This window comes from Ictalurus furcatus, chromosome 6 (assembly GCF_023375685.1).
Source record: "Ictalurus furcatus strain D&B chromosome 6, Billie_1.0, whole genome shotgun sequence".
NCBI classification, from domain to species: domain Eukaryota; kingdom Metazoa; phylum Chordata; class Actinopteri; order Siluriformes; family Ictaluridae; genus Ictalurus; species Ictalurus furcatus.
In genome coordinates this window covers 12,986,432-13,011,168 of record NC_071260.1, presented here as the reverse complement: position 1 = coordinate 13,011,168, position 24,737 = coordinate 12,986,432, and the positions used below count along the sequence as shown (strand labels likewise).

The 24,737-nt window shown below is 40.0% G+C and overlaps 2 protein-coding genes across 5 annotated transcripts in view; one reads left to right on the top strand and one right to left on the bottom strand.

Moving 5' to 3' along the window:
* The window catches only part of sema5ba (sema domain, seven thrombospondin repeats (type 1 and type 1-like), transmembrane domain (TM) and short cytoplasmic domain, (semaphorin) 5Ba), a 109,553-nt gene that overhangs the window by 61,294 nt on the left and 23,522 nt on the right, over positions 1–24,737 (bottom strand). Inside the window, exon 1 of one of the 3 annotated variants that reach the window (XM_053626563.1) lies at positions 18,355–18,556. The exons of the other annotated variants lie outside the window; for them this stretch is intronic. The gene's annotated coding sequence lies outside the window, so the exon portion shown is untranslated. Of the gene's footprint in view, positions 1–18,354; positions 18,557–24,737 lie in introns of those variants that run through there. 3 annotated transcript variants of the gene reach the window in all.
* On the top strand, positions 1,624–4,695 carry LOC128608660 (keratin-associated protein 16-1-like). 2 transcript variants are annotated; one of them, XM_053626564.1, is made up of 2 exons: positions 1,624–2,032; positions 3,234–4,695. In XM_053626564.1, exons 1-2 carry the CDS (start codon positions 1,993–1,995, stop codon positions 4,313–4,315), a joined length of 1,122 nt encoding a protein of 373 aa, XP_053482539.1. In that variant the 5' UTR covers positions 1,624–1,992; the 3' UTR covers positions 4,316–4,695. The 2 variants fall into 2 exon arrangements, with proteins under 2 accessions (XP_053482539.1, XP_053482540.1); XM_053626565.1 differs by having other exon boundaries at positions 1,624–2,035.

Sequence of the window (24,737 nt, the reverse complement as noted above, 5' to 3'; positions counted from 1 at the left end):
ATTTGTAAAATACTATCTGAGGAAACATATTCTCTCCAGTGATTTCTGGAACTATAAGCAAAGTTGATTATCTTTGATGATTTTCTCAAGGTTTAGAGTTTTGTGTGCAGAAGCATAATTAAGTCCTTATAAAACAGTAAAAGTAGGAGATTTCAGCCATCAGTCATTTAGGCAGAGTGTTCTGCAGAGATAACCTTGCACCATCACTGAGGGAATACAAACACGCCTCATCACGGAGCTTCTCTCTGAACACTCACAACACTCTGCCAGGTCTCATTTGCAGGGCAAGCAAGAAACACCTGTTTCTTAATTGAACTAAACATGGAAAAGGCGATACACAAAATGTACTTGAGCGTATTGACAATTATTTCGCGTCAAGCTTCCCGCATCTTTTCACTGCAATGTTCTGCTGCTCCATGTGGAAACAATTTGGGCTCTTTCAGCATATCAACCCGTGTTCTGGATGAACTCTCTTCTGAGACGAACCCTCGAGCAATGGTTCTGCCTGACAAACACTCACTAAATGGAAAGGTGAACTCTAGTTGTAATATAAAGTATGTAGAACTGTTCCACCTATTACCCTTAAAGACACCTCAGTTTGGGCCTCTGGAGGAACACTTAAAAGGTGTTATGTAAAACATTACAACGGAGACTTTCCTATTATAAGGTTTTTAAGTAGAATCCTTTCAATTAACTGGAACCCAAGGAACTTTTGTGGACGTTTCTTTATTTCTAAGAGTGTACCATAATATATTATAATATAAAATTATAAGTAATTTTATATCAAATACTTTTAAACTGTGGCCTGTGTATGTGGAAAAAGGGCATAAGCGTAACACTCCCACACAAAAGGTTGCTCTAGAATCCTTTAAGAACCTCACCTTGAGAATGCAGTCGGTCCTCTAAACACTGTTGATCTCAGATGTATCATTTCCTCAAAGGCAGTCACACAAAAAGGCCAAAACATACACACAGATGTCTTTTTAAAAAATGGTCTCTACCCTTTCACTGCTTCACCATTTACCCTGGTGCCCCTGACCTGATTTGAGGTCAGTCAGGGTGACATAATTCCTCTCAAACACGGGGCCACATGGAATCTCTAAAGCCTTCTCTGCCGTTCTAGGGGACATGGAGAGACAATGGGGTCATGGAGAGCAGGGGGATGGGGACAGGGTGTATGTGTGCGTTTAGGAAATTCACAGAATTCAGAACGGAATAGAAAAGAACTTTATAAAGGGCTCTTTGGGGGAAAGGGTTGAGGGGAGGGTCATGGAAATCACGGTATTGACTTGCTCATCTTACGCATGGTTGGAGACACTAAATCACTGAAAGGGCCATTCTCAGGAATATGCTACAAGGCCTCAGAGACACAGAAGAGATTATCAGCTATGGCTGATACGCAGGGAATCCAGCCGTGTCCAAGAATGTATGCGATACCGTATCATAGCTCCAGTCGTGACCATGGATGTATCGCTGAGCGTTTTCATGCCTGCAGGGCAGGTTGGTGACTGCAATGATGCGATTTCACACTTATCTCTCAATTCCAGCACAAACATTAAGGCCAAAGCTTTCATGTTAGTGTGTGTAAACCCATTTGCCTGATTCGCTGAGCTCCTGGATGCATGGGTGTAAAGCAAAGAGTGATTACAACAGGCATTATTTTGCTAGCATTTTCTGCATGCCCATGTGAACAAACAAAGTAAATAGGTCACATCGATACGAACAGGAGTTACATCACCACATGGAAGCTACAGTTCCCTTCTAAGAACTAGAAAAAAGATCTAGTGTTCAGAAGATCAATATTCTAAATGTGTGTGTGGGTGTGTGTTTCGAACAACTTGTATGCAGACATGTAGTGATACACAAAAGAAGACACACGGCTGACAGACATTTCTATATACAGTGATGTATGACCAGAACAAAAGTGTTTGGAGCTCTAGGGGCCTGCAACCTGAGGGGTAATCATCTCCGGCAGCTAAGAACAGTGAATCGATGAACCCAGTTAGTTCACCTTTCAAGTGGCCCTTCCAAGGTTGTGAGTATCCACACAGTTTGACACGAGTGTTTCTTAGAATTGAGCTTACTACTAACCTTATGAACAACATGGAGTAGTTATAATTGTATGTAACACTATAACATTCATTTTCACTGAACAAATGCAGACTATTGATCCTTCCCTCAAGATGTCCACAGGAGGCTGTGATGGTGACTGGGTTATTAGAGGGATTTAATTATGATGATTTGCCAAATGGTATATTAGTATGGAGTAATGACTCACTGAATGCAGCTTGAGGCATCATCTTCTAAACATGCATCCATGGATCTGTCTATATATAGAAAAAAATACAAGTGGGCCTATTGCACAAACACTTTCTTTTGCTTCTTAATACTGCTCCTGCATTTCTGATCCATTCACTACCATCACAATTACACTCGAGGTCTGCAAGAGCTCTTGAAGTACAAGGTCAGTGATGGTCACCAGATATGTAAGAATACTTGCAAAGCCCCTTCGAGCAAGCTGAAGAAATACTTTATTGTACCTTTTATGTACAACTAACATAGGCAGCTTATATAAATATACAAATAATAGTGTTATAATTTAACATGCATAATCATGAAGGTTTCTGTAAGGAAGAACCTTTTATGGAAGGAGTCAGAGGTAAAGCTGTATGTTTTCAGCCACAGGAGAGTCTTCAGGACAGAGGACTTTGTGCTTTATGTTTTCTCCATAACATGACAAACTACATTTTTGTCTTATTTATTAAAAAAAAAAAAAAAAAAAAAAAGAGAGAGAGGCTGGTGAGGAAATGAAAGTTTATAGCTGTTATAAAGTAAGTGATTACGGGAACTTGTTTTGTGGAAGTTCCACAACATCGAAGCCATTAATAAAACACAACAGGGGTGTTGTTAGAGGAAAATAACTCCTACAACGCTGTCGTCGTCATGTATCAGGAAACTCTGGACTCCAGTTCCCATCAGCCACTGCACTGCACTACATGTCACATGACCACCTGCACCTGATTCACGTTTCTGTTAATGAGCACTCGTGTATATATAGCCATTGTCTGCACTGATTCACTGTCTTTTGCTGTCTTAGACTACCATGTGCCATGTTTTGTTTCATGCCACAGTATTTTGCCTAGTTGTCTTAGTGTCTACGTTTTGTCGTTTGTTTATATAATAAATGTTATGTGTCTGCGATTGCTTCCGAACCCATCCTTGATTCGTGACAGAACGAAAGACCTTTAATCGGAAGCAGCAGATCGCTAGGATGGAGAACTGGGGCATCAGGATGCCACTGATGATTGTGGAGTACTATGCCACGCCACGCCAACAGGAGGGGGAGTCTGTGGTTGGGGCTAATACCATCTCCCACCCTCCCTCCCCCTTTATGGATCTAGTTCAGCAAGCAGAGTCAGCGGAGAACGAAGGTCAGCCTCCCTGCTCGTCTGAGGACACCGCTCAGCTTTGCGGTTCAGCTGAGGACGCCGCTCAGTCACCCGGGTTGGCTGAAGACGTTGCTCCGTCTCCTGACATACCCAAGTACTCCCCTCTGTTCAACAACCCAGCACTCCACACCGCTCTACTTTCCTGCCCAGCTGAGGTCGTCACTCTGCCTTCAGGTTCTGCGGAGGACGTCGCTCTGCCTTCATGTTCAGCTGAGGACATCACTCTGCCTTCCTGCTCCGCTGAGTACAGCGTTCTGTTTTCCTGCACCGCAGAGGACGTTGCTCTGCCTTCCTGCTCCGCTGAGTACAGCGCTCTGTTTTCCTGCTCCGCGGAGGACGTCGCTCTGCCTTCCTGCTCGGCTGAGTACAGTGCTCTGTTTTCCTGCTCCGCGGAGGACGTCGCTCTGCCTTCCTGCTCGGCTGTGGACGTTGCTCCGCTTTCCTGCTCAGCTGTGGACGTCGCTCTGCCTTCCTGCTCAGCTGAGGTCGTCGCTTTGCCGTCCTGCTCAGCTGAGGTCGTCTCTCTGCCATCCTGCTTCGTGGAGGACGTCGCTCTGCCTCCATGTTCCGCTGAAGAGGCAGTTCCTCTTCTCTGCTGCGCGCCGTATGTCACTCCCCTTTCCTGCTCCACGGAGGACATCGTTCCCCCCTCATGCTCCGCGGACAGCATCGTTCCTCCCTTTTGCCTCGCAGAGAACCTCGCTCCTCTCCCTGGCCTCGCGGAAATCGTTGAGCTTCCCTCGGGCCTTGCTGAGAACTTCGCTCCCCTCTCCTGCGGAGGAAGTTGTCCCGCTGTCCTGCCATGCAGACTTCGCTCTGAGCTCCAGGCCCGCTGGGGGCGTTGCACCTTTTTTTTGCTCCGCTGAGGAGGCCGCTCAGTCTCCTGGTTCTTCTGGGGACATTTTGCCCAGGGGGCCTGGACTGCCAGATGGAGGGGGTGTATGTTTGGGCGCTCCGGGAGTAGCGCCCTTGGGGGGGGGTTCTGTCATGTATCAGGAAACTCTGGACTCCAGTTCCCATCAGCCACTGCACTGCACTACATGTCACATGACCACCTGCACCTGATTCACGTTTCTGTTAATGAGCACTCGTGTGTATATATAGCCATTGTCTGCACTGATTCTCTGTCTTTTGTTGTCTTAGACTACCATGTTCCCGTGTTTTGTTTCATGCCACAGTATTTTGCCTAGTTGTCTTAGTGTCTATGTTTTGTTGTTTGTTTATATAATAAATGTTATATATCTGCGATTGCTTCCGAACCCATCCTTGATTCGTGACAGTCGTTCATTATTTTTCCAATGACACGCGTGGGTGTGTTTTATTCTTTATATAACTAATATTAACGCAATACTACATAATTACAAAAAAGATAGTTATCAAGATGAAATGAGTTCTGATAAATAATTACATTATTAGAATAATTCCTGAATTATGTAATGGTGACTAATTGGTAGTACTTTACTTAAACACATTCATAATCATATTTTATAAATCGCTCATAAAGCAATGCTGGAGAATACAGGCTTAGGGTTAGGTATAAAACTCATGAGGATTTATCTGACAAAGCGACAAAGAGAACAACCCTCAGTTCATCATCATTATTGATAAATAATGATTTTTTTATCAATAAGGTTGGAGTAGAAGAACTTGAGTGGCTTGACCGTATGTAATAATACAGATATAAACTAAAACAAAGTAAGCAGTAATTAGGTCCAAGAAGTTAAGGGGAATGACCCAAAGAACAAAACAAAAGAGAGTTAAAAAAAAAAAAGAAGAAAGAGGGGAGGAGGGAAAATATAGTCGTGCTCGCAGTAAATACTGTGTGCTACTAACATGGCAGCAATTATTGTTAAATATACACTAATTCTTTACAGTGCACTCATGCTCCAAAATCTAATTTAAAAGAAGAGTGAAGATTATTATAACAGCAAAAAGGGCCACTAAATCTGGAATTGGATGTTCAACAAGCACATAGGGATGTGATAAAGTACACAAACATACTTTTGGCCAATATAGTGTAGTCTGAGAAACTTGTAGGACCTCATTAAATTATTTAGCTGCCATATGGGCTTGGTAAATAAGTGAAGATGTATCGAGATAACATAACATTCAAATGTAAATGGACCACTGGCACTTCAGATGAAGAATATTCAGTTCATTCAATAACGCAATAAGAAGTAAATACAATCAATACGAACATTCATAAATAAATAAAAAATTCATAAAATTTCTCAATACTTCATGAACGTGTTCTTAGTAAAGAAACAAAAACATATCAAATCTAGTATATTAAAAATAAAAAATACAAACACAAGTCTGATAACAATATAAAAAAAATGTCTTTTTCCTTTGAAAACAAAGCAATAGATTTCATAAAACTTTTATGTCACCTCACATGTTTCGACATAAGCCCTTCACAGATCCTCTAGGATTGCTTAATAAAATATTTAAGCAATGCTTATGAAGTCGGTATCTGTAAAATCAATGTAGGTACCCTTCAAATAAAGCGTGTGTGAATAATTGAATAATGATTGTGGACAGCTGTAGTAAAACTGCACACAACAGAGTTGTAAATATTCCATGGTTTGCAATGCAGAGTATTCATCAAGTATTCTGAGCAGCATGTAAGAGTGAGCTTTGCCCCACAGCCTATACTGACCTCTTTCTGTTCCTTACTCATGTCCACTTTCACTTTTCTATCTTCAACTCCAAAAACACAGACACTTTGTACAACAATCATCCATACGTTTCCATTACACGTGAGGTTTTATAAATGTCCATATCCCATAGACTGCGTATTATATCCATATACACGATCAGTGAATTTGCACAGAATGTTAAATACACCCAGTGTCTTCCTACATGACTAGACAGAGCAAATGACAGTTACGAAATGTAGCAAAGGTTTTAAACAGTGTAGAATTAAAATGTCAGTTCTTATGTATGGTCCTAAATGGGCTACTCTTCTAGGCATTCATCAACCAAAGGCCATCCATTCTTGTCTCAAACCACAGTCAGACAAAAAAAGGACATATATATTAGTTTGCTCTCTGCGCCTAGCCTTGCTCGTGTGATGTATGAGTGGCCAGTCTGAATCTGAGTAACAGGCTGAGTGTGAAAGCAGGCCGAGGCAGAGGTCATCATCCAATCCAAGCTGGTGTCAGATACCATCATATCCTCTCACAATGGACACTTCCACCACTATCGGGTAACCAGCAGCACTCTGTCCGATTGGAATACAGTACACATCTGTCTCAAATGACCTGGGGTGACTCGCCATCTCATTTCTGTACTTGAGTCATATTACACATCAAGGTAATGCCGATGCTAGCGCTTTCTATTTAGCGCTGTATATCATGTCCCATGTTGACTTATTGCTAAAAACACCATGGTGCCCTGACAAGCTCTCCATCTTCAGCCTTGTCATGGTCTTGCTTGAATATATAGCAGTGAGTGTCGGTATAAAAGCCAGGAATCTTTGATAAACAGCACAAAGTGTCTAGATGACATAGCGCACATTCTTTACGCGTTTGCAGAGATCAGGAGGCGAGAAGGAGACGGCTAGGGTGCAGAGAAGAATGTCACACTATTGCTGTCACTGCAGTGAACATAGGTCTTGGATTAGGATAAGAGGTATTCAGATGCCTCAGTATAGCACTCTGCATGGCCTGATAAAGAAGGAAAGACTACACATGTATCTTGCTTGCTTTTCTGAAGCTCAGTATATATATACACACACACACACATTTTTTTTTTTTTTTTTTTTTTAGGTAAAATATACAAAAATAAAAGTTGAGATGTACAGTACTGTGCAAAGGTCTTAGGCACATACAAAGAAATGCTGTAGAGCAAAGATGCCTTCAAAAATAATGAAATTAAATGTTTCTATATTTTAAAAAAAATAAAATAAAATACTGTAAAGAGATATAAACAGTAATAAATGAAACAAAATTAATATTTGGTGTGATGACCCTTTGCTTAAAAAAAATAGTAGTCTCACGTTCTACTAATTAGTGCAGTTTTAGAAGGAAATGAGCTGTAAGTTTTATTGAGCATCTTGCAGAACCAGCTACGGTTCTTCTGGAGACTTTGACTGACGCACTTGCTTCTTATAACTGCAGCAAAACCCAGCAGCCTTCATTATGTGAGTGTGTGGTTTGGTTTTTTTTTTTTTGGTCTCTTACGTAATAGGCTGGTTTCTTTACTGACGTATAAAATTTTTCTGTAACATGCAGAAGTCATCACATAAAAATCTATAACATAGTTTGTACTTAAACAAAATCGGGTGCCTAAGACTTTTGCCCAGTTCTGTACACCTGCTCAAACATGATAAGGCTCTAAAACCTGAGCTTTCACGCTAATACTGCTGTCAGCTTGTGTAATTCTGCATTCTGTAACTGTGAGTCTAATGTTTGCTGCCTCCGCTACTTCTACATTGGATTTATAAATATATTTAATGTGTTTCGGGGTGGGGTTTTCTTTAAGGGTAAAGTTTTGAACCCTTTTTTTTTTTTTTTTTGTCAATTTAGCAACTGCTCCATTAAGGAAGACAACACATTGAACAGTCCGTACAGGATTCCGCAGAGCTTTTTATTTTTGTGATTGCCGCGGTCAAAAATGCTTGACTTTGATGTGCCTTTTTTCAAAATTTGCAAAGCAATTTACTGAGGGTTTGTTTTTTTTCTTCGGAAAACTACTTGAATTGGTGAAATTGCAGTTACTCGAAATTGTGTCTTTCAGAGTGATGTTTGTTGGTAAATGAGACCTTGTAGCTGTAGAGAAGAGATTTTACTTTAGAGACATAAACAGCCTTTTTGACAAATAAAAAGGAAAAAACAAAAGGGAAAGATTGCATACACACAGAGACATGTGTAAGGATACCAATGTTTTCTGTACCTATCCTTGTGGGTAATTACTTGATGCAGGTGAAATGGCTGTTACTCACAGACAACAGTGAGTATGATCTCATCAGTGTGGGGCACATAAAGGTCCACACAATTAGGAGGCCCTCTGTCAGCCTGAGACAGCCACGAAATAAGGAGGCAAGTTGGATTCAATCAGAAATGCTGTCACGTCCATTGCAGCACACACACACACACACACACACACACACACACACACCATAGAATAGTTACCCTTCATTTTGGGATGGCAGGGAAGGAAAGAAAAAAAAAGGCAAGTGACACATTGCAGCGAATACCTAAAACATCAAAGTCCTTGAAACCAGTGAGCTCAAGTCTCTGCAGGAATTTAAGGGTTGCACTCTTGGAATTTTAGGCTAAGTAGCCTGAGGCTCCAAACTGCATACATGAATACAAAATCTGCTTTCTCTTCAGGGTCACCACAAGAGAGAGTGACCTACAGGCTAATAGATGTGACAAAATGCTATAAAGACATGCTGCAGTCTGGATCTAATGGCCAAGCCTCTCTGGAATGCCTCAGTCTATCTGCTGAATCTCTCACTCTGAAGAGGTGGAAAACCCACATTCGCAATAATGTTTGCACACTTAACTATGCACGTCCTCGGTCTTTAATAAGACAGTATGTGTGCGATTCTCCGAAGGCTAACTGACAATGGATGGATGGACTTTTATTCCGTTCCAGGCTCTCAGGAGGATTTTTATTTTGCAGCCGCTGGCTTACGGAGGGTACCTGGAGACGTGCGTGTGAAAATTCTCTATCAAATCCTCCTCATCGCTCCATAAAATACACTGACTATAAACAGGCTCATGGATTTGTGCTTTGCATTTAAGTAGATTAACAACTTTAAAAAAATAATAAAAATCAAATCGATGGACACTGATCATCAGTCAAATGGACTGCCGGGGAATCCGAGGCCTTGTCCACACTTACACAGATATATTTGAAAATTCCATTTCCATTTTCAGTTCGTTTAATGAAGTTTACACAATAAAATGCAAAATGATGAAAAAAACCCCCCACCTCTCTTCTTGTCAGTTTGGTCTTGCCATCCTCAGTAAATACTATATTCAACCACCGAAAACACAGCTTTTCAAATCTGCTCTCCAATGTGGATGAATCTAAAATGTAGCTTGTGTTTTAGTGCAAATAAGGAAAAACACCCTTTCAACCACGCTGATATATCATTGCCATTTTGACTGATTTTTTAAATTCGATGTTCCTGTATTCATTCGCTGTGTTTTAAAGTACCGTGACTTCGTTATCTGTACAGACAAAGGAGTCGTATGATTTCTTCGGTGCCATTAACTCTACATATTTGTGTTCCATGTGACTGCAACATCAAAACAAAACAAAAAATATGGATGAGGTCATTCAAAGGTCATGGGTCACACACAGCACACATGTGTAGTGTAGATGGAAATACAAAACAGATCAGAAAAGATGTGTTTTTAAATTTACCCGTGGTAGTGTGGACCAGGCCTTAATGATACTCAAGGCGGCATTGCGTATGGCTGAGATGGCTGACCGAACCTAAATGAACTCGATGTGAAAACCCAGGTCCTGTTAGTTTTGGGCATCACATGTCAAGTATTTATTGGACTTGAGTCAAATTTAACTTTTACATTAGGGTATCTGATAGCCTAGTTGTCCCCCCCATGCACCCTGTATTGATTTTCGTGTGCATCTTCACCCTGCTTCAGTTTTCCTTTCTACCTTAATTATTGTTATTTTTTTAAACCCAGCATGCAAGAATGACTTGTTTTTTGTTCCACTGGTACACATTATAAAATGTGAGAAAATGGATACACATGAGGTACAGAATCTTCTGGCCTATCTTTGGACAGAACTGTATTGGGCTTCAGTGTGGCTCAGATTCAAAACGTGGTGCTGTGGGTAGGCTTTGGCTTGGATAAAATGTTCTCAGGTTATAGTCAGGTCACATTAAAAGTTTAAGGCTCTAGCAGTACGTACTTGCTGGAATTATGCCAGGAGTATCCACTGCATACAAATTTTAGCAACACTAGTCTGGGTGTGTCCTATAAGTCACTGACATTTAAAGGCATTTCATCACTGCATTATGAAAAGACTGTATCATTGCTGTGATTTAAAGGTAAGGTCTTTCATCATAGCACGATGATACATTAGCTTTTACAAAACTGTAATATATTTTTTTTAAACAATATTAAAAGCGGTTTCAAGAAGAAGCGGTTTCTTTCTTGTCAGAAAAATTGCTGCGTCCAGAAATTTGCTGGGAAACCTTCAAATATATTATATAAAATGATGATTAGTCTACTGCATGCACATACAAATACAACTGCACATATCAGCACTTTATTCAAAATATAGTCCATACTGTTGCTGCCATCTATCCTTTATATCATATTTTTATCCGTTTTCCTTTTTTCTACTTGTATACAGGTAAATACTGGTTTATGTAAATTCTATTTTTATGTCATGGACAGTAAAATAAAAGCATTCCACTGCACGTCAAACTGTGTACGTTTATGTGTGACCATCCATCTTCTATACTGCTTATCCTTCCTTCACGGTCACGGGGAACCTGGAGCCTATCCCAGGAAGCATCGGGCACAAGGCGGGGTACACCCTGGACAGGGTGCCAATCCATCGCAGGGCACAATCACATACACATTGTGTGTGACCAATAAAATCTGAATATGAATTTGCTGAATATTCTCTGATTTGTCTGATTTTCAGACTATTTTTTAGCTTAAAATACATTATGTTCAAGCCCCTTAAGAACTGTGTGCTCTATATTTAATGTGATTATAAACGGTCACTTGCCACAGAGACCTAGAGCAGGGAAGAGCTCAATCAGCTCTAATTAGCAAATGGTGTACAGTTGCAATCAAAATTATTCAACCCCAATTGCAAATCAGGTTTATTGTCAAAATTGACAGACTTTCAGCTGTTTGCAATGAACAAATCGAACAAAAGCAATTGAAACAGTTCAACACAACGAATGCTTCGAGTGTTTTCCCCAAAATTCAACTGAAAATGCAACTTATGACTTTTCCATTCTCAAAATTATTCAACCGCTTCATGGTAAGTATCTTTAGTACTTAGCAGAGCAAACTTTTGAAACTGAAGGTGTCCAGTGCCAGAGGATGCAAAGCAGCCCCAGAGCATCACTGAGCCACCACCATGCTTGACTGTGGACAGACTGTTCTTTCTTCAGTCTTCTTCCTCCAGACATACTGCTGATCCATTGTGCCGAAAAGTTCCAGTTTTGTTTCACAGAACAGTATCCCAAAACTTCTGTGGCTTATTTATATGATTTTGAGCCAACATTTCTTGTGCTTTTGGGTCAGTAGTGGTGTACGTCTTGGAGTTCTGGCATGGAAACCTTCTGTGTTTAGTACGCGCCATACTGTGCTCACTGAAACCTCAGTGCCTGTTGCCACCAATTCTTGCTGCAGGTCTTTTTCAGTCCCTCGAGGGTTTTTCACAACCTGCCTTCTCAGAAATCTGGTTGCAGCCGTTGATAGCTTCCTTTTTCTGCCCCATCCAGTTATTTCATGCATTTCTACCCCTAGCCAGTTCAGGTATTTTATGTGTTCCAGCTCAAGCACACCTGGTGCAACTAATGAAGTCCTTGATTAATTCCTTCATGTGTGCTTGAGACAAGACCTGTTTTGCATATTTGTGCTGTTGAGAGAGATTCTGTTCAGGGGGTTGAATAATTTTGAGACTGGAGAAATCATTATAAGTTGCAGTTTCAGCTGAATTTTGGGGAAAACACTTGAAGTATTCATTGTGTTGAACTATTTCAATAGCTTTTGTTTGATTTATTCATTGCAAACAGCTGAAAGTCTGTAAATTTTTCAATAAACCTGATTTGCAATGGGGGTTGAATAATTTTGACTGCAAATGTACGTGGCCACACTATCAGATTCAAGATCTCTTCTGCTGTGTATATCTTAGACAAAGATTAGCTGTGAATGCCTGGGTGCCGACAATCTGCCAGACTAGGAATAGGTTGTGATACAATCAGAAAAACTATGTTGTAAAGACAAAATAATGTAAATCTAAAACCTCATCTGGTGCCACACCAAAATTCCACTTTACTTTACTGACTAAATAAAATGTTTCCATCCAGCTATCTCTGGGAAACTTTCAGCACTCTGAATACCTATAAACTGATGACATGCTGTTTGACGGAACTACTAACACCGTGCAGAGTTTCAAAACGAGATGTACTATAAAAGTACATTTTCTTAATTCCCTTCCCTCATTGGTAGGCAATACAAATATTGGCTCCTGCTCCATCTATCCACACAGTACAGTCACTTTCACATGCACTGATTTCCATACATTTTCAAGATAAAATTAAGTCAATGAGAGTAGGCTAAACGCTACAAAACCCAAAGTGAATTCTTGGGTCCTGCTCATTTCAGGCATCCTTCCTCAAATTTTTATTGAGCATGGGTTGTTTTTAATCCACCCCTTGCTCTTTTAACTGATTTTGACCTGGATTTCCATTTTCCTACCTAGTTACTATAGAATGTTTATTTATTGCAATGTTTATATCTTACAATATTTATTATTTCTATTTTAGATCAAAATACTAGAAGCATTTCTGTCTATCTAAATAATATAGTTTCTTTTACACAAATTTATTTCCAGAAATCTCAATATGATTAAATCTCAATAAGTGCTGGATAAGTAGCTATTTAACTAGTAAGAAACTAGTAATTAGTATTAAGAAAAGATATGATAAACTTTATTGATCCCACACTGGGGAAATTCCCTCATTACAGCAGCTCAATTACACAAAACAGATAAGAAAATACACATTAAATAGGAATAGAATATAAAAATGTCTAAAAAAATATATGAAATACAAATAGAAAAATAAGAATAAATATTGTGATTTGTCCCTGTAATATAAGCTTCCTCATAACACATTCATAGAAATAGGCAACTTTACACATACTTCTTCTACAAGACAGCAAAAAGCAACACTCGCCGTCCACTTTAATAGGAACATCTGTACAGTTGCTCATTTAAACAGTTATTCAATAAGCCAAGTTTGGGTGAGTCTGAGCACATGATAACCTCAGATTCTTGTTCTTGGTTGACAGAAGTGGAACCTGTTGTGGTCTTCTCCTCTTGTAGCCCATCCACCTCAAGGTTTGATGTGTTGTGCATTCTAAGATACTTTTCTGCTCACCACAATTTGAGTTACAATAGACTTCCTGTAGACTAGTCTGGTCAGACTAGTCTCTTTTGATATCTCTCATCAGGTGCTTCAGCCTGCAGAACCACCACACAAAGGATATTTTCCCCGACACCATTCTGTGTAAACTCTAGAGACTGTTATGTGTGAAATTCCCATGAGATCAGCAGTTTCTGAAATACTCAAACCAGCCCATCTGGTACCAAAATCCCTGCCACGATCAAAGTCACAGAGATCACACTTGATCACACTCTCCAGTGCTGTAAAGCCACACTGACGTTCACTCAAACCTTACTTTCTGGCCACCTTCCTTTTCACTACACTAATTTTTAGACTGTTTTACAGTGTAACTGAAGTGGGAAACAGTGCAAACCAAACTTTTTGTTTAATGTCCACTTTCTCTTCTACTGCTTTTATGAGGCATGTCGATAACCGTGCCATAGCTGAAAGCTTATCTCCAACAAGCTAGGGCTTCACTTTCTGTGCATTTATAGTTTCCCTTGTACGGGCTGCCTGGGCGTGTGTTAAATAATTGACAGGCAAAGAGGTCTGCTGTTTCATTAATACCGCTGAACCATGCTGAAATTTTAGTTGATGATTACAAAAACCAGGACAGTCACAGAGACATTTTCCTGAAAGCATCTATTTTAGTGATATCTATTTTAATTTAGCAATGGCATGTAAATTGATTTTGTTTGTCCCTGGCTTGTCCAGTATGACAACTGCTGATGGAAATCAGTACTCTGAAAGTGGATGTCTGCGTTTTCCCTGTCGTGCAAGATGAGCAGGTATTTGGCTGTTGTGCTGCGTGTTTGTCAGGGCACATTGATCAGTAAGCACCAGCAGGCTAAGAGATGAGTACCATGGCCAGCCTGCAAGACGTGCTTATTGAATCTAGCTTGAGCGCATTCATCACTCAGCAGAACTGTGTTGGCAGGAGATGTGAAACAGAACTTTAAAAAAACAACAAAAAAAACAACAACAAAAAAAAACCACCCTCACCTGTGGACATGAAAGGAGCAGATAGGGCAGCCTCTGCACTCCTTAAACACGTACTTTACAATGTAATTAATTCATCAGTAGCACAATCACTTTCAGAGTTAGCAATTAAATGTACACAGAAAGCAATAATGGAGGTGAAAGAAAAAAAAAAAAAGACATGATATGGAAAGGAAGCACAGCTTTAATTGTGTCATTTTGGTACACCTGTAGTATGGTGTACCAATATGATTTATAAGTACAATGTGAAGCTTTGACATTCAGTCAGCTTACTTTCTAAATACTACATGCTTTATTATAAACAGGGAACTGTATACTATTGGCAAAAGTTGCAACAATGCTTAAACTGAGCTCCGGGACTAATTAGTGGGTTTTTTTTGTTGTTGAGTTTATTTGTTTGTGTAAAATACGGCTTGTGGCTTAGGTGCTGTTTTGCTGTGTAGGAGTCTCTGATGGGGACACAGGAGGCTTGGTTCCTTACATTTTATTTCTCCTGAGATTCCGTTCCTTTTCGGAGCTGGTGGCCAAGCAGGCATGGCTGCTGGTTATCATCCTCCGCCACCTCCTCTCATCCCACCCCTCTGTTCTTTAGAAGGAAGACGCAAGGCTCTATGAGCACATCCTCCCTTTCACAATGTGTTCTTTGCTTTCTTTTCTCTCATCAGAAGCCTAAACACGATCTCGATCTCTCTCTCTCTCACTCTTACTACAATGAACCAGTTCATTGATCTGTGTCCCTAAGCTCAGTACACATGCACACAAGCACACTCATATGCACCACACACCCTCGCCTCGCCTGTTTGTGTACTCACAAACACAAAAACAGGGTGGTATATTATCCAAGAATTTAACTATGTTCTATATCTTGGCAACTATTCAGAAGACGGCTGAAACTTCGTTTCTTCTTTTATAAACAAGCTAAGTGTCAGCTCTGGTGATACCACTAGCACACATTTAGTGCAAATCTAACTGCTTTTACTACTCTCATAGATCAAGTCGGATTACTGCAGAGGTTTTCTCTCAAATTAACAATACTCTGCACATTAACAAATAATCTGCCACACGAATTCCAACTACTTAATGACCTCAATGTTCTCAAGGTCCCTTTATCCGTAACACTTCACTGAGTTCTTGAGGCACGTGCATGACGGCTAGATTAAAGGATCTGATTAAAACAACTGAACCAGACCTGACCCTGTACATTCCAGCAAATTTCATGGATTTACAACCAACAGATAAGGATACTCAAGTATTCCAATGTCCTTCATAAATTTTGCTCTGGTTATCATCACTTTGAGCCCCAGTCAATGTAGATAAGGATTTGCTGTACTGTATACTTGTCCAGAAAATCGAGGTTGGCCCATAACCCCTTGAATCAATCCCTGTGCAGCGTTTAGACGCAGAGCTGTCGGGCTTTCTGTGCACAGGGGGCACAGAGATCAGCGACTCTGCAAACAGGGTCAGGATTTTACATGGTTCAGGGCAAAAGTATACCGAGATTCAAGTTTCCCTCAAGCAGTTTATATAGCTTCATCACAGTTGCTTTGTACATGCAGATTTTTATGAGGCTATTAAATCACAACAGGCGCATGGTTGTTGGATGTCTGGAGTTGGGCCAGTCAAATTAAAAAGGCCCAGAAAAACGTGAGCAATAACGCAGAAGATATAGGGACCATATTTATGCGATTGTCAAAGGAAACCACATAGGCCTGCGGTAAACCACAGAGTTGTGCTGATAGTTTTTATTGTGAACAACACAGGGCCAGCTAATTTAAGCAGCTGCCCATTTTCATGTCTTCTAAACACACATTTGACAGCTAATTTATTATCGTTGTCCATGAGAAGGATGATTACGGTCGATCGTCAGGGGTTTGATGGAATCTGATCAGAAAATGATGAATACGGTGGAGACATTAAGTTAACAAATGTGTCTTTTACACTCAGCACCTGAAATATGGGCACCAACTTGCAGCTCAGGAATTCTAGAGCTAGTGTGTATATATACACACACACGGGATATTTTGTAAAGCGTAAATGCACACATTCCTTAACTTTATATATCTCTTTTTACAACAGACAACAAATAGAATTTTAATTATACTAGAAATGAAAGGAAATATATTTCACACATAAAAGTGCACAGCAATAAAATGTATTTCACTTTAACAGGCTATCATAATGAGCAAATGCTCATAAAGGGAAAAGTCTGTGACTAAAGAGAGGAAGGTGAACCGCTAACAGCTGTCCAAATTAAGGTTTAATCCCCTGATTGTCTGTCATGCTGGTCTTTTGAGGTTTAAATGCATAAATCTGCCGGCTGAAGACTTTGACCTTATGAGCTAAAGATTTTTATTTTTTTTTTGACTAGAAGAACAACAACATTCAGTATTTAGTAGAAAATGAAGAAAAACAAAGGTAAAACTGTCAGTGCACGGTCTAGTGTGTTGTACTGTATGCATTTGCTTTTGGGGGGGGGGGGGGTATTTCAGTCTTTTAAGTTACCTACAAGCATTATATTCAGTACCTTAAGATCTTTTTTTCAAAGATCTTGACATGCTTATGCATGCCTCCTTGACGAACAGAGAAGGAACCTGCGCACAGATCCTACTTCCTGTGTGAATCTTTCACGATTTCTTTCTTGACTATTTATGAGGTTCACTTCACAGGGGCAGCCATATCCTTTACTACCTGGAGCCTCAGGCTGAATAGGTTGAAAAACACAAAATCACCAGCGAATTAAAGAAAAAAGATGACATTTTTTCCTTTCAGTCCTCTTTGGTCACTTTGCTAATGATGTTTTATTCACTAAATGGATGTCCACACGGAAGCAAACGAGTTTGCTCTGATAAATAGCTTTGATGAGATAACAAATGCAATCAGCGACTAGTCTTTAGTGTCACACATGAGCATTTGAGAGGAAACAGAATGGACAACCAAGGAGGATGAAAATTCAATAAATAAAATGCTCATTTTACCACCTTACTCAAATGAAGAGTTCGGAGATCATTTGTGGCAGCTTCAATTAGTTGCCTCTTGCTGCTCCCTAATTTTCTTTATAAGAGACCGAGCCCAGATCTGGCCACTCTCCAAACCCAGATGTACGGTGTTCAGGAATGCCCTGCGATAATTAGGTAAAGGACTGTCTGGTTCCTCTAATCCTTCTTGAAAGTATAAACAGCAACACAGGATTAGAGCTAATTGATGGTTAGTTTTGGTGTGCAGTTCCTATATATATATATATATATATATATATATATATATATATATATATATATATTACACATACATACACACACTAAATATCCTCCTGAGGGTTTTACAGATAAAATGTGTGAATCATTTCCATGCATCCGTCCAACGATTTTCCATACTGCTTATCCTACACAGGGTCATGGGGGGGCCTGGAGCCTATCCCAGGAAACTCTGGGTACAAGGCGGGGGACACCACACATTCACATACCCATTCACACACACTATGGACAATATGGGAATGCCAATCAGCCTACAATGCATGTCTTTGGACTGGGGGAGGAAACCCCCCAAGCATGGGGAGAACAAGCAAATCCACACACACAGAGTGGAGGCGGGATACGAGCCCCCAACCCCGGAGGTGAGAGGCAAACGTGCTAACCACTGAGCCATCGTGAACCATTTCTTTATTGATAAAAGGCTTAAAAAAAAAAAGAAAAAAAAAGTCCACTCTGAGTACACATGTATGTCAGTATTTTCAGAACACTTATGGTGAAAACCTTATTCTAGTCACATTGAGGAATAATCTCCCCTGACCTTTACATGCTGAATCACCGGCCAAATCTGCTGAGGATCTCATCTCTGCAACACACCCCCACAGCTCCAAATCACTTCGCCCTGCCTCCAGCCCGAGTCCTTCCTCAACACCTCCCTCTCATAAATCTCAGGAAGCATTTCACAATCTCTCTCTGCCTACCAAAGGCTGCATGGACACCTACACAAACATGTTCATAAATATTGTGTCCCCGAAGGAATTTGTTCATTTTAAAAGAATTAAACAACAAAATCATCGCTGTGGTCCCTGTACCAATTTAACAAGAGTGCTTACAGTAATAATGTGCAGAGTTTATTCAGCGTTTAATACTGCGAACAAAGTAATAAGCAAACTCAATTAATAGAGAGAGCAGGAAGGAGAGCGCTGAGAGGCAGGTATGTCACAGCCCACATGCTGATACACTGAGAGGTAAGACAGAGACACAGACAGAGACAGAGAGAGAGAGAGAGAGAGAGAGAGAGAGAGAGAGAGAGAGAGAGAGAGAGAGACAGGAGAGAGGGGCGATAAGGAATTTAAAAGCAGATTTAGGTTTTTCATGCCTCTCCCAGTCCATGGACCATCAGCTGACTTAATTAACCACAGACAGCAAGTCAGTTTTTAAAGGCAAATAAACACAGAGTTAGCCACTGCTTCTTAGCAAATCATATTGATAATAATAAAAAGATCCAGTAGTCCTTAGACAGTTTAATGACCCCATCCCTATATTTGTGATGAGACGTAGGACATCCTATTAAAATATACATTTCATTTCTGGACTAGTAAAACTCCCTGCTCAAAAAATGAGACTTCATAAAATTTCGGGGGAAAAAAGTGGAATATAGTGTAACACACTGTTCTGTTTTAGGCCTTATATTAAATATCACTTGGGCATGTAATTTGCCATCTCATAAATTTGATAAAACAGGACTGCTGTGTACCATGTCTGTCCTCAGAATGATGGCTGATTTTGCCGTAGCGCTTGATGGCTATTTTGTAAAATAAAAACCTACAGTGATGTACACTGGTTTACAAATATGAGCATTTGAGAAGAACAGCCAAAACACACATGCCAACTCTATTTGATGCTGAGAAACTGAACCATGCTTATATAACCTCTAGATTGCAGACTGACTGCCCTGCTGTCTCTTCGAGTAAACTACAGCGAGTTCAGAATATGACAGATTGATCCTTTTTTCTTCAGTTTTGATGCTGTTGCTGTAATTAGAATGTCCAATGCTCATCCCAGGACTCCTATTCACAATCAGCTCATATCAAACACCCTTTCAACACAGTACTGTTTGCTTGAACTATTCTACACGTGTATAACGTAAGCATTTATAATCCTCACTATCCATTGTCACGCAGAAGAGGACGAGTTCCCTTTCGAGTCTCAGGGTTCCCTTCTTCTCAGGGTTTCTTCCTCAGTTCGTAACAGAGTTTTTTTCCTTGCCACCGTCATCTCTGACTTACTCATTAGGGATCGAATTAGGCATCAGATTTCTCTATAGCTGCTTTGAGCCGTTGTCTATTGTTAAAAGTGCTATACAAATCAAACGGAATTTAATCGAACTGAACGTCAGAGCACATTACTCCAGATTTTCGCATTGACCACAAAGTTCAGCTCATTAGAATTAGACTCATTAGACTGTAGAAAGACTCATTAAAGGTGCCTTACTCTAAATACATCATTTATAATCATAAATCTAGCTTGACCTTGCAATACTGTGAAATAATTATTTCATAGGATATATTTATAATTAATTCACAGTATATAATCTCGCAAGTTTTACTACTCTGTGAAATATTGCCAATATTCTCCTTGTGTAAGTTCTAAGCCTTGTTTATCTCCATGGTATTTAGACCCTTTGCCTTTTGTCCTTTGCTTTGGTGCCAGACTACCCTTTGGATCATACTCTGGCTTTGATATTTCATGCCCAATTTCGTTTTGACCCTTGTCTGCTGTACCATTTTGATTACTGGCCCGTGTATTAGATTTGTAAACAAAATTCTTCTGCACATGGAACCTAACAAACCTCTCGAGCGTGATTTGTTGCAGCAACATTCAAGAGCAAAAATAATTTACACTTCTACCTAATATTTATATTGAATTGGTTTAGGGAGTTAAATTAAAAGTCAAATTTGAGAAGCTGTAGACATGTGCACTGTGTCATTACTATGAATCGGAGCCCAACACAGAAAGATTGGTGTGATTATACTGTAAAACGGGCCATTACACAAATGAGGTTGATTAATTACAATGTATAAGCATGCTTTGCACAAAAAGAAAAGATAAACACAATAGCTCTTGCGCTCTTAGGGGGCACCTTGTACCCAGATAAAATTGGACCACGGATCACATTGTGATATGGTTCAGCCACAATGTATACTTAATAATATAACCCATGCAGGGAAGTTTAAACATAATCTGTACTACTGCATCTGTTAAATTTCACCACTGAACCACAGTTTGTTGGAAAGCTGTATGATGAAACTTCTTCTAAAGAGATATGTTTGTTCATGCACCAAAACTAGGCTGAGAATGTGTCTTGGCTCGACTGTGGCAGCCTTTTTTGCCGTACTGCTCCCTTCGTATAGCCTGGTGTGAATAGCTCCTCTGTGTGACCGGCCAAAGATCTGCCAGCGGACCCTCTCTTTGTTGGCTGAATGGGCACAGCTAGGCCACATCTTAAGGCACACTAATGTGCCATGGCCAGACCATAAAGGCCGCGTGATAATTTGCCAGGGATAATGGAATGCCTTTAATTTGGCTGGGGGGAAATGGAGACTTAGATCAGCCTTATAGAGGAGGAGTCCCATTCTAGGTCTCACTCTATTCATATTTTAAAAGGGTTTGTTTTCTTCCGGCTCATTGTTATCCCGAGTCTAATATCTGCAAACAACAGGATGGTAAGAAGAAAACATAGCAGCATCTTGGCCCTATTACACAGGGAACAGGACACCAGAAAAACAAACAGAAGGCAGCTTCTTCTTCTCTGAGACAATGCTGATGTCATTTGGGAAACATTTAGGTCACAGATTAGGTTTTGGGAGAAGCTCTAATAGAATATGATGAGGGGAAGGGTTCAGGGAGACCATACGCCAATGAGGTTAGAGGCCTGGCCTGTCTGTCACAGTATACACAAAAATTTAGAGTGAGTGCTGGAATTCCAGGTACTCGGTCATTTGTTATCTCACGTCCCCAGATGATTCATGTGCCTCGGAGTGTACTGCCCCACTAAAACCTGCCTTCTGGTGGGAACCAACTGCAGTTCTAGATATTAGATCACAGTGAAATTTCATATACAAGTATGCATGCTTGACATTTTAGGAAAGGAAAAACAGCATAGCTTTGTTGGAGCGTTACACATCATTGGTCAAGCTTTGATAAGCCAACAAACAACCAATTAAAAATAGCAGCATGTTGGTCTGACTCCCACAGCTCTCAAAAATAGCTCGCTTTGTGTGTGTGTGTGTGTGTGTGTTTGTGTCGTGTGTGTAAGGGGGAATGGTAGTGAATGTTGGCGTGGGGTTGACGATCCAGGCTGTATTTCACCATTAACTTTCTTCCTAGTGAAATACTCCTTTGGAAAATGTTCCCTTTGTCTACATTCATATTGAGCATTATTACCTAATGAATTCTTTTTTTTTTTTTTTTTTTTTTCTTTTTAAACTTTAAATGCAACACTAAACACATTTTTTAGTGATGCATATCTATTGTACACAAATTTTCCACATCAACACTGTCACATGCATAATCCATGTGTCATAAATAGCAAAAACTGTCATATATGCAAGATCACCATCACTAAAGTAAAAAAAGGTAGCACAGGCTGCATTTTTGTGGTTTGCTTTTGCTGTTTCTCTAGCTATTACTGGCATTTCTGTGCCCGAGAGATGTGTGGGTGCAGAAGAGGTGCAAGCAGCGATATATACATGCACAGTGAAGTGCAATGCAAAAAAGCCACTGACAAGTGAAACTCGCATGTATTGGGTATGTACCTGAAGAAGGGGCCAAATAAGTGGCTCAGAAATTTCTGGGAACAAAAATGCATCTCAGTATCACACTCAGGTGCAAAATAGGATTTGTGCCACTGTGATAATGCGGCCAAACTCAGAATAGAGGGATTTGACAAAGCCTGACTTTCTACAGGGATAGAGACACAGACCAGAAAGGAAAAAGAGATTTAAAGGTGAGAAGACTAGAGGGTGCCAGAACTAAGAATATTTTCTTGCAGCCTCTCATTGAGCAGATCACCCTGTAACTCTTTTCCTTTTTGGCTCCTCACTATGAAAGCTTGATAACTTTAAAAGCCTGACTGCAAAAGTGCAGAAGGTAATAAAGCTACACTGAGAGACTGGACTGCAGAGGTTGTAGGGCAAGCACATAAGAAATGCAACAAGGTGTTCTAAATATATCAGAAAAAACAAAGGAAAATAAAAGGAGGCACTTTTTCTTTAAGCTTGTCAGAAAGGTTTACAGTGCATCTGGTGGAAGCTAGATGTGTGCATCAGGACTGGGATCCCATGGGTGCAACAAAAAATTGTGCGAGCTAAAGGTTTTACTTTCATTAACATCAAAGTGTTGCGCTACACAATGCGTTAACATCATCTTTAGTAACTGCCTGTGCATTTATATTACGCTACTAGTTTGCTCATACAGTGGGGGAAATAAGTATTAGACGAGTCAACATTTTTTTTCAGTAAATATATTTCCAATGAGGCTATTCACATGTAATTTTCAACTTAAGAAATCTATTCACATGTAATTTTCAACTTAAGAAATCTGGAAATAGAGAATTCACAAGATCAAAGTCCATAAATGAAGTAATAAAGTGGAATGATGCAGGAAAAAAGTATTGAACGCTAACTGAAATGTATTTAATACTTAGAGGAGAAGACTTTGTTTGTAATGACAGCTTCAAGACGCTTCCTGTATGAAGAAATTAAAGGGCCGCAGTGTCCAGGTGTGATTTTTGCCCTGTTCTTCTAAACATATTGTCTTTAAATCTTGTTCAATTGGATTCAAGTCAGGTGATTGACTGGGCCATTCTAACACCTTCATTTTTTTTTCTCTGAAACCAATTGAGTGTTTCCTTTGTTGTATGCTTTGGATCGTTGTCCTGCTGGAAGGTCCACCCACGTCTCATCTTCATCATCCTGGTGGATGGCAGCAGATTCTTCTCAAGAATCTCCCGGTGAAGGGCTCCATTCATCATTCCTTCAATTATATGAAGTCTGCCAGTACCATGTGATGAAAAACTGCCCCACACCATGATGCTTCCATCTCCAAACTTCACTGTTGGTATAGTGTTTTAAGGGTGATGTGCAGTGCCATTTCTTCTCCAAACATGGTGTGTAGTATAACAGCCAAAAAGTTCACTTTTGCTCTCGTCTGACCAGACTTCACTCTCCCAGTATTTCATAGGCTTGTCCAAATGAGTTGTAGCAAACTTTAAACCAGCTTCGACATGCCTTTTCTTTACTAATGGAGTCTTGTGGGGTAAACGTGAGCAGTGGAGTGCATTGCCTATTGTTTTCTCTGTGACGATGGCACCTGCTGCCTCCAAGTGTTTCTGGAGCTCTTTCCGAGTGGTCCTTGGCTCTTGGGCTACTCTTCTGACAATTCTCCTGACTCCCTGGTCACAAACCTTGCGAGGAGCTCCTGTGCGTGATTGGTTGAGGACAGAGTGATGTTGCTTCCACTAGTGGTGCTTACTGGACGATTCAGAAGTTTTCAAATACGTCTGTTTCCGATTCAATCAATATGTTTCGCAACAATAAGGTTGCGAAGGTCTTGGGAGAGCTCTTTGCTTTTACCCATCATGAGATGTTTCTTGTCTGACACCTTGGTAACAAAAATCCTTTTTATAGATCATCAATGTACTAACCCAGCTGATATTAATTTGCACAGATTGAAGGTATAATTACTTATGAATTTCAGCTGGTTAATTGCCTTGGAGAACTGCTTTTTCTTAGCATGTTCAGTACTTTTTTTCCTGTGTCATTCTGCTTTATTTATGGACTTTAATGTTGTGAATTCTTTATATTTGCAGATTTCTTGAGTTAATACTGATGTCTGGTGAAAATTTCATGTGAACAGCCTCATTCAAAATATATTTACTGAAAAAAATGTTGACGCGTTCAATACTTATTTCCCCCACTGAATTTAGTTAAACAGAACCAACTAAATTCAGAAATATCATGTCCATCATTAGTGAAGACCATTTATGAACTCGATTGATGTAACTAAGGTTGAGGAACTGTTAGCGCTATAAATCAACCAATTAATCAATCAATCAATCAATCAATCAATACTCCCACTTCAGGTTAAAATCCAAATTCAGATATAGATACAGATATTTGGAGCACAAAACAGACACAGATA

What these genes read in the sequence shown, in the direction of transcription:
- LOC128608660 (XM_053626564.1), top strand. Translation starts at nt 1,993, where the DNA reads ATGAACCCAGTTAGTTCACCTTTCAAGTGGCCCTTCCAAG. An exon ending in TTTCAAGTGGCCCTTCCAAG is followed by an intron (nt 2,033 to 3,233) that starts GTTGTGAGTATC and finishes GATTCGTGACAG; the next exon opens with AACGAAAGACCTTTAATCGG.